The following is a 12,998-nucleotide window of genomic DNA, read 5'->3' on the forward strand; positions in this document are numbered from 1 at the left end:
AAAATAAATTACATGTGATTTTAATTTAAATAAAACCTTTTTGAAAAGTTTCTGCAATAAGTAGAGTATAAAGATTTTCCCAAAATATGAGATAAGTATAAATAAAGTAGGTATATTACTTAGTCTATATCTACAATGGCAATAAAAAAGAAATACACATAGGTAGGTGTTTTTACCATTCGTTTATTGATTCTTTTACTAAATTAAAATTAGGTCTAATAACAGACGAGAACTATTTAATTTTTATATTTTAAATATTTTTTGCTTTTTACCAAGATTTGGTATTCCTGCCAGTTTTCATTTAATTAAATTCAGAATGGAGTATTAAAATGTTTCACAATTCTATTGAGATCCGAGGCAATCCACCAAACCTATATTGTCAAGTTTCACAAAGAAAGTTGGAATGGAAACGGGCGTCCATAGCCTATAACTGTTGGGAGAAAATAGGAGGGGTATCGTCAATTGACATGCATGGTGTCGTTGTGGCTGTGCTATAGCGCAACGCAAACAAGAACTAGTAGCGTCAGCGCGAGCGCAGCGCGCAGCACGTTGTCGAGGAGCTGTGCTGCTGCCGCCCAGGACGCGGAAGTGCTGTCGCTCTCCTGTATACAGATGAATTAAGGTGTTTTATTTTTTCTTGTTCATTTATTTACTTATAATATAATGCGGGTCTATGGTGGAGAGCAACGGGCACCATGCCTTGAGCTGTTGCCGGTGCGCGGGGAGGTTCCCACGGCACCACGCTTTAAATATCATTATCCGAAGGGAATTGGTGTCAGCCAATGTCCCTTGTGTGCTGGAGCCGCCGGGAACAGCCACAGAACAGTCTGCAAGTGCTTCAATACTTTTTTAATGACACAATTGCACCAACTCCACCAAGAACGACCGCCATCACGAACATGCACGACAGAGAACCGAAGTTTAAGAGATACATTGGTAGTACAAGTACAGGTTTATTAATTAAGTAAATTGCGTAGGTACGCAATTTACTTGCGGTGAAATGGCAACGGCCCACGCCGGCGCTAGGCGAAAGTGCGCATCAACACGCCAGCCCTAATGAGGCTTGAGAAATGTACATGTTAAGCCCGTTCCACACTCGTGCGCGAACGAGTGTTGAACGGGCTTTATAACGTACCTGCGGTGAAGTGGCGACGGCCCACGAGGGCGCTTTGCTCAGCAATGCGCGCAGCTGCGGTGGCGGCGGGCGCTGCACCCGCGCTAGGCGCGCCAGCATTACGGCGACAGCGCAGCAAGCGCCAGCCGCGCCGAGCACGCCGGCCATGCACGACAACGTGCGCGGACATGTGGATGAGCCTGGGAGACGTAGCAGCGCTGAGGTCAACCTGTAATGACGTCAGTGAAATCATGTATTACGGTCAAACAGATCACTGTGTTATGTCTTTCCTGTAGACATACACAAGAGTTAAGGGCTATAAAGGTTAATTTTCTTATTTAACCCTTATCCACGTGAAAAGGTCCTCCTTTTCTTTAGAGAACTATGATAAAATCATTGCTTACATGCCCACAAGCTGTTGACTATTGCCCACAGGAGAGAAAAATGTGCTGTTCGCGATAACACACTAGTTTTCTCTCCTGTGGGCAATAGTTAACAGCTTGTGGGCATGTAAGTAATGATTTTATCATAGTTCTTTAAATAAAAGGAGGACATTTTCACGTGGATAAGGGTTAAATAAGAAAATTAACCTTTATAGCCCTTAACTCTTGTGTATGTCTACAGGAAAGACATAACACAGTGATCTGTTTGACCCATTAAGAGCATGTAGGTAAGTGCGTGTGTACATATTATGTACTTATTTATATGCAGGGGTTCTAAGCTATTAATAGTTATTTTGACTGTACGTGTACCTACAACAAAAGAGTATGTTTTCTATGGAATATTTTAGGCTCAAAGGATTATTTTTCGACGATAGTATATCGAGTTATGCTATTGATGACTCATGCTATGCTCGAAAATTTCCAGGTTCGCACAAAAAGTAAATCACCTTGCACCTATAGTTTTGGTCATTTAGGGAATTGCACTGGTTGTGCTTACCAAAGCGCAGCAGTAAAAGCAGCGCAGGCACACAGCGAATGTCTCTGATGCGGCGGCAGAACCACGGCCGTAAGCAGCACCATAGCAGCCGCCATCAGCACGGCCCCGCTGGCCAGAGCGTGGGCCGCCGCGCGCCGTCGTAGAACCACGTTCCAGGACACCACGGGCTTCGAGCCCAGGGCGGCCTTTTCGCCGACCACAGACTCAATCATCCAAGTACCAGACTCCCACACTGTTGCGTACTGAAAGTTTATACGTATTTATATACAGAGTTAAATAATGAAGTATTTGTAGAACCAGGGAACAAATGAGATTAAGTAGGTATGCCCAAACAAAAATGGAGTCTTCTGATGTCTATACATTCTCTGTGTGTTTCTGTTTTACAATATGTGTTCTGCTAAGAGGTTGTGCACAAATCACGCGAGGTGTTTTCGGCTACTTTTTGACCCCCCTCCCCCCTGGTGATATTTGGTGAGGTTTTTGGCTAACGCCCCTCCCCCCACACAACCTCACGTGTATTTTTTTAAAAATTTTTCATTCGACCTAATTTTAAGATAAATAGTATTTTATATAGAAAATCTTGTTTATTTTTCTGTTTTCGTTAAATAGACTCGCTATTTTGAAGTGCAGAGTGAAGATTTATGTTTAACGAAACCGAGAAAAAGTATCTACTAATGTGGTAGTTTTTTTTTCTTAGTTTCGTTCACTGTAGAAAAATACACGTGACGTTTCCTTATACCCTCCTCCCCCCACGTGATCTATCGTGATTTTTTCGCCCCCCTACCCTATCGAACCTCGCGTGATTTGTGCACAAGCCCTAAGTACTTTTACTGTCGAAATGGGGAGATTGGAAAATGTGACCTGAAATGTTTTTTTTTTACCCTAAAATCATCGATGCCCAAAGCAATTTCTTCCGCCGTATGTTCTCTTGAGCCGAAAGTGAAAACAGCGGATTGCCGGTCTCTCGGCCAATCTGTCAAATCAATTGCTAGCGGTACAGCCACGTTGAGACGCTGAATCCATAGCACCTGAAAGGAAAATAAAAAACATTATTTAGGTTAGAGATGCCCCGAATAGTGAATTTGGCCGAATACCGAATATTCGGCCCCTCTCTCGGCCGAATATTCGGTATGACATGTGAACATTTTGAGTCACAATTATTATGAAAACTGTTCGCCAACAAAGCACAACGTTTGCTAAGATATATTTCTATGTTGAACAGAATTAATGAATGTAGTTAGAGTCAATCAAATCAGACCCACGACAAAAATGATAAAAATAAAATGTTTTGTAATAGACAAATGCTCAAAAACGTGCCTTCGTATTTAACTACAGTCCAAGCATACATTTTAAAAATTAAATATTCCTAGGTTTTGGTTATTTTTGTGTGTAATTTTTCTTATTAGGTACCTAGGTGCAACAGATTAATAGTAGATACTTTTTATTGGTAACTATCAAAACATACATACAGTTAGTCATACTTACAAACTAAACACACACAAGTTACTAACTAAACATTGCTGCCGCTCCTAGACGCTTCCGGTGCAAAAGTGCCCATAATACTCGCGGCATTGCCGCGCTGAATGGCTATGGATAGCCTTTGCACCAGAAACGACTCGGAGCGGGGGTCCTCCCCCTTCTGCCTAAGTCGACGGCCTATGTCGCGCACCATGTTTTTCGCGTCCGCCCCCCAGCAGCCCGCCGTTTCTACCGCGAAAGGGACAAAAATGTAACCTGCTCCCAGGGGGGCATACTTCTGCCGCTTCACTGCAGCCTGAGACTCGGCCGCCGCTCCAGCCGCGCGCACCGTGCGACTGATATGCGAGGCGGCGAAGGTGCTGACACACGTAGCGTCCCACACCAAGCACCGCCCTCTCTCCCACGGTACGAGCGTTAGCCCATCAGGCCTTTTGCCATCCGTGCGACTAAGGCCTGGAGGCTCGAGTACCGACGGAATGCCCGCCGACCTGAGAGCCCTCTGAACTATATCGTTGAGGGCATGGTGACGCGGGTGCCTGCCAGCATAACGCCGGCAACTCAGAGCGTGGTGGCCGTCGGCCCCCACCATGGTACCGCAAATGCATATATGTGGTTCACATACCTTGCAGCCCAGGCGGAGAGCAACGGACACCCGCAATGAGTCACTATCCAGCAGGGTGCCTAATTGTGGAGAAGGCAGCGCATGCAACCATGCCCCGGATTCTGACTGCGATACAGCCAGAAGTCTTGCGTGATCCGTGCCCACAGCATTCCCAATAAGTCCGTTCAGCGTGTCCTTACACCCCACGTCATCCCACGCCCGCTGAACCTTCGGGTTTTCCGGCACGTTTGCTCCAGGATTGAGAGCCAACCACTCCCTCAGCGCGTCGGCCACGAAAGGTATGCTCGCCCTGTCGCCGTTCAAGGATAAAATATCAGCAACAAGGTCCGCCACCCCATGGGCCGACGCCAAGAAGGCCGGCAGACTAACGTCCTGGATACGTCGCACACCTATGCCCCCATGCCGGACCGGCAAAGCCGCCTGCCTCCATTGGTCATCGCTGAGAGAGACGTTGACAACCGCCTCGAACGTGGCTTTAATGGTGTCGTCGAAGGAAGTTATTTCGTCCGGGAACTGCCAAACTGGGGATGTACGTAGCAGGTACGTCATTTTCGGGACGGCAAAGCACTTTTGCATTAGGACCAAAGCTATATGCGGACTTATTTCTTTGAGACGCTCGCTAGCGAGCTGAAGAAGATCTCTGCTCACCCGTAGCGCTTCAGGAACTGCGGACGGAAATATCGGAGCCCCCAATAAATAAAAAGAGTTGGTGTCTAGCTGCCTGAGGCCAGGAAGTAAAGAAGAGAAACGAGGGAAAAGACAAGAAGACTCTGGCCCACAGGGGAAGAACTCACATTTAGAGGTATTCACCTCCAGCCCCAAATCCCTTAGACGCGGCAAAAGGATAAGTAAGTCTTGCTCCACCTCATCCGGTTTTCCTCCAATTGTGCCGTCGTCCAGGTACCAGATATTAAGGGGAGATTTGAGCTCGGTGATGACTTTGTGAATTGCCAGGCTGAAGGTAAGCGGACCGAGAGGATCCCCCTGTTGGGCACCTACCTGAGAAAGGATACGGTCAGAACCATGAAAGAGATTGGAAGGAAGTTGATACACCTGGTGAAGGAAAGGGAAGAGCGTTGGAATATTTTTACTGACCTCATTTAGCAAAACGTCTCGCTCCAGGGAGTTGAACGCGTTTTTCACATCCAGTTTGACAATCACGCAGCCTGAATTTGCTGGGTCCAATGCAAAAGCTCGAACGGCATGTATTGCCGCCTCACACCCCAATCGAGTTCCGAACCCTACCTGATGTGGCTGAAGGTAGGAAGCCATCTCTCCTCTAACTGCACGGCACCCAAGTTTCGCCACCAGGCGACGAAGGGTGCACCCTACAGCTATCGGCCTCACTCCACCCTCCTTCTTTTTGAGAGCACATAGCGTAGCCCCATATAAGTAAGGGCACACCAGGGGATTTAACTTGCCGCCCAACAGGAAATTACACAGTTTTGTGAGAGCCTCCAACAAGCGCACCCCACCGTCCCCAGCCGAGCTAGATATGAGCTCTTTCAAGTGAGCCGGACGAATGCCATCAAGCCCCGCCGCCGATCCATTGTGGAATGAGTTGATCGCTAGAACCACGTCCTCCACCTTCATAGACAAAGTGGGACAGTCCTGGTCCGGTTCTGCCGGGAAACATAGAGGACGGGAAGGGCTAGGATGCTTGGACTGCAGCGCTGCAAGAGTACCCGATCCTGACGGAGCAATTGCGTCCTCACTCATAAGTAACCGGACGGCTCCCCTTAAATCCCCCTCATGAACCTTGGCCTCAATTATCCTAGTGAGAGACAGCGATCGTGAAGCCGCCGTCCCATCATCGGACGATAAGTATGAGAAGGCCTCCACGTTTGCCTTGACCTTCGCCGTAAGAGAGCTTGTACCACCCGCTTCGGGAGTCCTTAGGGCCCTATACGCAAAAGACAACAGAGCATACCAGTCGTCGACTCCATTGACGGTAATGCAACTCTGAATAATTTTGCACAATTTATCAGCTGCAACGCTCCTCGCCCCCCTCGGAATGTGCCTAAGAACACGCACCGATTCCTTAAAAGACGCGAGTTCATCCAGGTTGCAACTGTGTGACTGCGCGTTTGGTACCGGTTGTGCGGCATCAGAGATTACGGCAGTACCGCTGACGGGCAGCGTCGCAGAACTGGAAACTCCTTGGTGCATCCACCTAATATGCGACTTAAGGCCGCGCGATGTGAATAATCGCGACGAGTTATGGCAGTAAGGGCACGTCGTCTTAGGCGGGGAATTCATAATAATCAAAAATATTCACACTATAACAAAAACAAAAAAAAAAGTTTCATCAATAAAAGCGCACAACTTGCAATGTCAATATGTATGAAGTACAATTCCAAAAATAATGTCTTGAAATAAAATTAGCAAATAATTATAATGAAAATAAAAATTACAATAATTCTACAACCTTCCGAGAGTTCCGAGTCTGTAATACCTACTTATTACAGCGGATCATTTTTTTAAATTGTCATTAAATTAAAATAAAATATTTAAAATATATAGGTACGTCCCTCGACAGTTAAAATCACATAAATTACCAATAATAAAATTACTAAAAAAATATACTCTAAAAAAAACACGTAAATCCTATTACAATGTTGCATAAACAAATTACTACAATTACATTTATATTTACAATATCATGTATATATATAAAAAAAAAAAAAAAAAAACAAACACACAATAAGAAAGTATCGTTAAAATCCATTCACAAAAAAAAAAGTTTATTTAATGAGATGAGTTGCACCAACGGCGACCTTGGCGCCCTCTATTACGAAATCGAGTCCCTCCGTTCAAAACTCTGGGGCGAGTCTTCGTTGTCCGTTCAACCCCAATCGAGTTCCGAACCCTACCTGATGTGGCTGAAGGTAGGAAGCCATCTCTCCTCTAACTGCACGGCACCCAAGTTTCGCCACCAGGCGACGAAGGGTGCACCCTACAGCTATCGGCCTCACTCCACCCTCCTTCTTTTTGAGAGCACATAGCGTAGCCCCATATAAGTAAGGGCACACCAGGGGATTTAACTTGCCGCCCAACAGGAAATTACACAGTTTTGTGAGAGCCTCCAACAAGCGCACCCCACCGTCCCCAGCCGAGCTAGATATGAGCTCTTTCAAGTGAGCCGGACGAATGCCATCAAGCCCCGCCGCCGATCCATTGTGGAATGAGTTGATCGCTAGAACCACGTCCTCCACCTTCATAGACAAAGTGGGACAGTCCTGGTCCGGTTCTGCCGGGAAACATAGAGGACGGGAAGGGCTAGGATGCTTGGACTGCAGCGCTGCAAGAGTACCCGATCCTGACGGAGCAATTGCGTCCTCACTCATAAGTAACCGGACGGCTCCCCTTAAATCCCCCTCATGAACCTTGGCCTCAATTATCCTAGTGAGAGACAGCGATCGTGAAGCCGCCGTCCCATCATCGGACGATAAGTATGAGAAGGCCTCCACGTTTGCCTTGACCTTCGCCGTAAGAGAGCTTGTACCACCCGCTTCGGGAGTCCTTAGGGCCCTATACGCAAAAGACAACAGAGCATACCAGTCGTCGACTCCATTGACGGTAATGCAACTCTGAATAATTTTGCACAATTTATCAGCTGCAACGCTCCTCGCCCCCCTCGGAATGTGCCTAAGAACACGCACCGATTCCTTAAAAGACGCGAGTTCATCCAGGTTGCAACTGTGTGACTGCGCGTTTGGTACCGGTTGTGCGGCATCAGAGATTACGGCAGTACCGCTGACGGGCAGCGTCGCAGAACTGGAAACTCCTTGGTGCATCCACCTAATATGCGACTTAAGGCCGCGCGATGTGAATAATCGCGACGAGTTATGGCAGTAAGGGCACGTCGTCTTAGGCGGGGAATTCATAATAATCAAAAATATTCACACTATAACAAAAACAAAAAAAAAAGTTTCATCAATAAAAGCGCACAACTTGCAATGTCAATATGTATGAAGTACAATTCCAAAAATAATGTCTTGAAATAAAATTAGCAAATAATTATAATGAAAATAAAAATTACAATAATTCTACAACCTTCCGAGAGTTCCGAGTCTGTAGTACCTACTTATTACAGCGGATCATTTTTTTAAATTGTCATTAAATTAAAATAAAATATTTAAAATATATAGGTACGTCCCTCGACAGTTAAAATCACATAAATTACCAATAATAAAATTACTAAAAAAATATACTCTAAAAAAAACACGTAAATCCTATTACAATGTTGCATAAACAAATTACTACAATTACATTTATATTTACAATATCATGTATATATATATATAAAAAAAAAAAAAAAATACAAACACACAATAAGAAAGTATCGTTAAAATCCATTCACAAAAAAAAAAGTTTATTTAATGAGATGAGTTGCACCAACGGCGACCTTGGCGCCCTCTATTACGAAATCGAGTCCCTCCGTTCAAAACTCTGGGGCGAGTCTTCGTTGTCCGTTCAACCCCACCAGGCAGTGCCCATACGAAACTGCAGATGGCGCTCTCACTGTATACTCCTGCGCAGGACGCAGGAAAGTGCCCAGTGTGATTGTCCAGTTGTCCAGGTTGTTCATTCGACCACCAATGCCTAGATGGCGTACATGTGCAGTAATGTAAAGACAGATTGTATTGCAACCACATGCGAAATAAATACAAAAAGCCGCAGGCGGGGATCGAACTCGGGTCATCAGGGCAATGTGAATCTAAAAGAAAGCTTGAGACCCCTGCACCATCGGGTAACTACAGGGGGTGACGAACTTAAGAGCCTCTAGCAGATTGTTTTGCGAGGAAGCTCGTTAATTCGAACTTAAGTTTAAGTCCACCCTCGACTTAGAAAAATAAAGCACCACAAATACTGCAATACACAAAGTATTAAATGTTTGGTTTGTTTTACACGACAACACTCGTTTTTGCACTGTTTTTCGTAGCTGAACACCGAAAGCTTCCCTGTATCCTTAACTTAAAGCACTTGTAAAGCAATTCAATATATTGAATGCGTTGTTTTTTATCACTTCAGCACTGGAAAATCCTTTGCTCGTTTATTATGTTTTGGTCGAACGCTTCACGTAGATAACACCACACCTCTAAAACCCCGGGCTCCTCTCTTGGCTGAGGTGGTTTTAAGCCAAAATACGTAAAATAAACTATTTTACGAGAATAAATATCGCGGAGCCGAAGCTTAAGCGGCGACGGTGGCGCCTCCTCCTCATAGTAGATTAATAGTAGGCTACATTCGGCCGAATACCGAATATTCGGCAAAGTGTCCGAATAGGCCGAATACCGAATAGTTGCCGAATATTCGTGGCATCTCTAATTTAGGTAGTCGTAGGGTCATAGGGTAACCGTGTAGATGTATTTTAGACACGAAAACAAAAAGATCAGATCAGATCTACAGTGACTTCGCAATATTATTGCCATAAAAAGTGGATACTATGATAGTATTAATAGTACGATATACTTAAAAGTTATTAATAAAGAGAAATGTGTCTTAAGCTGTCACAAATGTTTGATGATGCACCCATCGCCGTTCGCGCCAGCCACTAAGAACTTTAAGAAGTTCCACGTCTAGACGCCGTAGACTTTGTGAGAAATTACAAGGGATATCTAGGTAGATCCCTTAAAGTCTGAGCTTAGGTACCCACGTGCGCACCGACGCCGAGCTGGGTAAAGGCCCGCGCCTGCTGCACCATTAAAATTTTCCAAGTATTGACTCCACAGGTGAGAAGAAAAATCTACTTATGTGAAAAATTACTTGGCGTAACTTAGAGTTTGATGTTAGCCGAACACTATGTCCACTCCCGCCGCGCTATTAAAGTGTTCGTTTGAGGGCCAGATACTGTGAAGACAGGTTTGTGAAAAATTACGTTGCGGCTTACCTTAGAGTCTGAAGTCAGCCGTGCGCGCACCGAGCCGTCAGCGCCCCCGCCCGCCGCTCCATTAAGCAGTTCTACGTCTGGACGCCAAAGACGCTCGGCCGGCACCAAGACGGACTTGCACTCCAAGTCGGTCTCGTTCCATGCTAGGCGCGGATCTTGCCAGCTCTGTAAAATAATTAAGATTCGGTAAAGTGTGCCGCTTATTTATTTCTGAAGTCTCTGGAAAGTTGAAAAATTATGTTACGCGTATGTAACCTACACATTTTTAACCTACGGCTCTTCAATGGACTCGACTCTATGAAATAGGTAGTTCATACATTATTATGATCTGTTCTGTATAAGTCGGCTCTGCTAAGCTTAGTTTGATGTATTTTATTGTGAAGATCTGGTACAAATGGCTTTGTTTTCAATCAAGTTACCTAAGGGTACAATTTTTCTGCATGTGCGAAGGTATGGTGGACGCGCGAGGCCTCTCGGACAGTTATAGGCGTAGCAGGCGCCATGTACTCCGCAAGCTAGCAGCTTGTCCAGTTAGACACGTGGTACTAACGAGTCGTAGGTCTGCCACCAGGCGCACTATAGCCGCCCCTTCGTCCACGGAAGCATGACGGACGTCCAACGCCGCCCGGACGGCCACAGGCGTCACAGGCGCCATGTACTGCGTATAATAGTAGTAGCTTGTCCAGTTAGACCAGGGTCGGCAAGCTTGCGAAAAGATGAGCCAACTGCAGTAGATTTCACCGTCGTACTAACCAGTCGTAGATCTGCCAGCAGGCGCACTACAGCCGCCCCTTCGTCCACGGAGGCGTGGCGGACGTCCAACGCCGCCCGGACGACCGCAGGCGTCGCAGGCGCCATGTACTGCGCATATTCGGCAAACAGCGTGTCTAAGGTGACGCTCACAGCCGACACGTTGTTGCACGCTGCAGCCGCTCTGCTCACTGAAAGTCCAATTCCACTGATAAACGCCTCCCGTGACGAACTAGATTATAGTTGTTATTTCCGCATTGGTTAAGTGATAAGAATTTTATTCTGTGTATTAAGTATTAAAACAATGTACAATTAGAGCCTAGAGAGAGGAGAGAGGGCTTACCGCGAAAATCGATATTTTATTATCTGTTTGTCTAAAGCAGGCCACTGACGAGCCTTCCAAATGGATGCCGTTACAATGGATTCATCCAAATGGACGGCATCCTAATATTAAACATTGTACGTTTTTGACATTCACGGACTGATTTTGGATTGCAGCCACGCTATTTGGACTGTTGGAAGGCTCGTCAGTCACCTTAATATCGATTTTCATCTTTCGCAGTAAATAATATATGTGTTAATAATTTGGTAACACAATAGGAAAGTTAACTTTGTTATTTAAATTACAAATGAATTGTACTAATAATGTTTTTAGAAATATAGTCCAATTCCACTGATAAACGCCTCCCGTGACGAACTAGATTATAGTTGTTATTTCCGCATTGGTTAAGTGATAAGAATTTTATTAATTAATAAAATATATTTTATTAATGTATATAAGTTAACAATTAATTAGGCAATTAGCTAAGTCTACCCATCTATGTTTTAAGGGAGTTCCCTCTGCCAACAAACTGCCCTGCAGTTTGGCAGAAGAAAAAAAATCTGTATAATAGGGTTTATTTCATCTGAATAAATGATTTTTTTTTTTGTTCTGTGTATTAAGTATTAAACAATGTACAATTAGAGCCTAGAGAGAGGAGAGAGGGCTTACCGCGAAAATCGATATTTTATTATCTGTTTGTCTAATATCGATTTTCATCTTTCGCAGTATGGCCTCTGGGCTCAACCCAAAGAGTGCTCAACCACTCGACTTTAAGTCGAAATAGAACTTTTTTGTCAATTGACCATGTCTAATCGATTTTCATCAGCATTACTAGGTAAAATTGAACACAGGTGGTACCTATACCTATGTTCAATTTTTGCCAGGAAAACGAGAATGTATTCTGTCTGTATTCGTATCATAGAAAACCTTACTTTAGTGTGAAAAGAAGCAGGCCTTTTTGCATAACTTTTGGCCGGAAATGTATCTAAATTATGATTTAATTATGTATTATCAAATTGCCACGTCGCGTCCAAACACTGATGCACACACAACACAACTTCACACGAGACTTCTATGAACCGGCCCAGAGTCACGTTTAAGAAGAAAACAACACAAGAATGTCAAAAGGACTTTCCCTTCAGTCTTAGCACAGCACTTCCTGCGATGCACCTGCGATTAATTTGTTTTTTTTCAGGACTGACGAAATCGCCGCGTTTTCGAAGGGCTATGGCTGTACGTTTCAAGAAGCAATGTTCCAAGGCTTACAGGGTTAGCAGACTCGGACTAAGTCACCTCTGCACAGCCTTTGCAATAACGAAGTGTGAAGTGTCAGCATTGTAAAATTTATATGATCATGTGACGTTTTTCATGGCGCTTCCACACTTTGTCTCGACAAAGTCGGTGCAGTGTTAGCTTGATCCGACTGTATGCAGGTATTACCGTGCACGGCAGCCAGCAGCAACAGGAGCCGCGACACCATCTTGTAACCGGCCGCACTGTGCACTGCGGACCGTGCCAGCTTGCGACCGCACGCAGGCATCGACAACCTTTGGCATCTTTTTAAAAATAAAACCGTCATCAAGTCATCATATACAATTATTGTTAACCTTTTATATGGTTGTAAATAAGGATCCTGGCCGAATTTTCAGTAATCTGGCATTTTCCAACGATATTTGATCGTTCACACGTATGAAAAACACATTCATCACAAAATGTAAGTAAAACAGCTATCAGTCCTATCTTATAGTAAAATTTGTTCAGTATGAACAGATTTCATATTTCAGTAGAAATAAAGTCTCGTCTACTCCGCTGGGAACGGTTTAATGAATGAATGAATGAATGAATGAAAATCTTTATTTCAGGCAACTAATGGCCCATA

At 44.7% G+C, this 12,998-nt stretch overlaps 1 protein-coding gene across 2 annotated transcripts; it reads right to left on the bottom strand.

Moving 5' to 3' along the window:
* Window positions 1–281: 281 nt before the first annotated feature.
* On the bottom strand, window positions 282–12,649 carry LOC134797541 (neuronal acetylcholine receptor subunit alpha-3-like). 2 transcript variants are annotated; one of them, XM_063769826.1, is made up of 7 exons: window positions 12,560–12,649; window positions 10,801–10,988; window positions 10,048–10,212; window positions 2,935–3,081; window positions 2,054–2,295; window positions 1,136–1,343; window positions 285–602 (listed from the first exon to the last, which is right to left on the bottom strand). In XM_063769826.1, the coding sequence occupies exons 1-7, from the start codon at window positions 12,597–12,599 to the stop codon at window positions 492–494; spliced, it is 1,101 nt and encodes a 366-aa protein (XP_063625896.1). In that variant the 5' UTR covers window positions 12,600–12,649; the 3' UTR covers window positions 285–491. The 2 variants fall into 2 exon arrangements, with proteins under 2 accessions (XP_063625905.1, XP_063625896.1); XM_063769835.1 differs by lacking the exons at window positions 10,801–10,988; window positions 12,560–12,649 and adding an exon at window positions 10,598–10,708 and having other exon boundaries at window positions 282–602.
* Between the last annotated feature and the right edge of the window lie 349 nt (window positions 12,650–12,998).

Source organism: Cydia splendana, chromosome 1 (assembly GCF_910591565.1).
Source record: "Cydia splendana chromosome 1, ilCydSple1.2, whole genome shotgun sequence".
In the NCBI taxonomy this organism is placed as follows: domain Eukaryota; kingdom Metazoa; phylum Arthropoda; class Insecta; order Lepidoptera; family Tortricidae; genus Cydia; species Cydia splendana.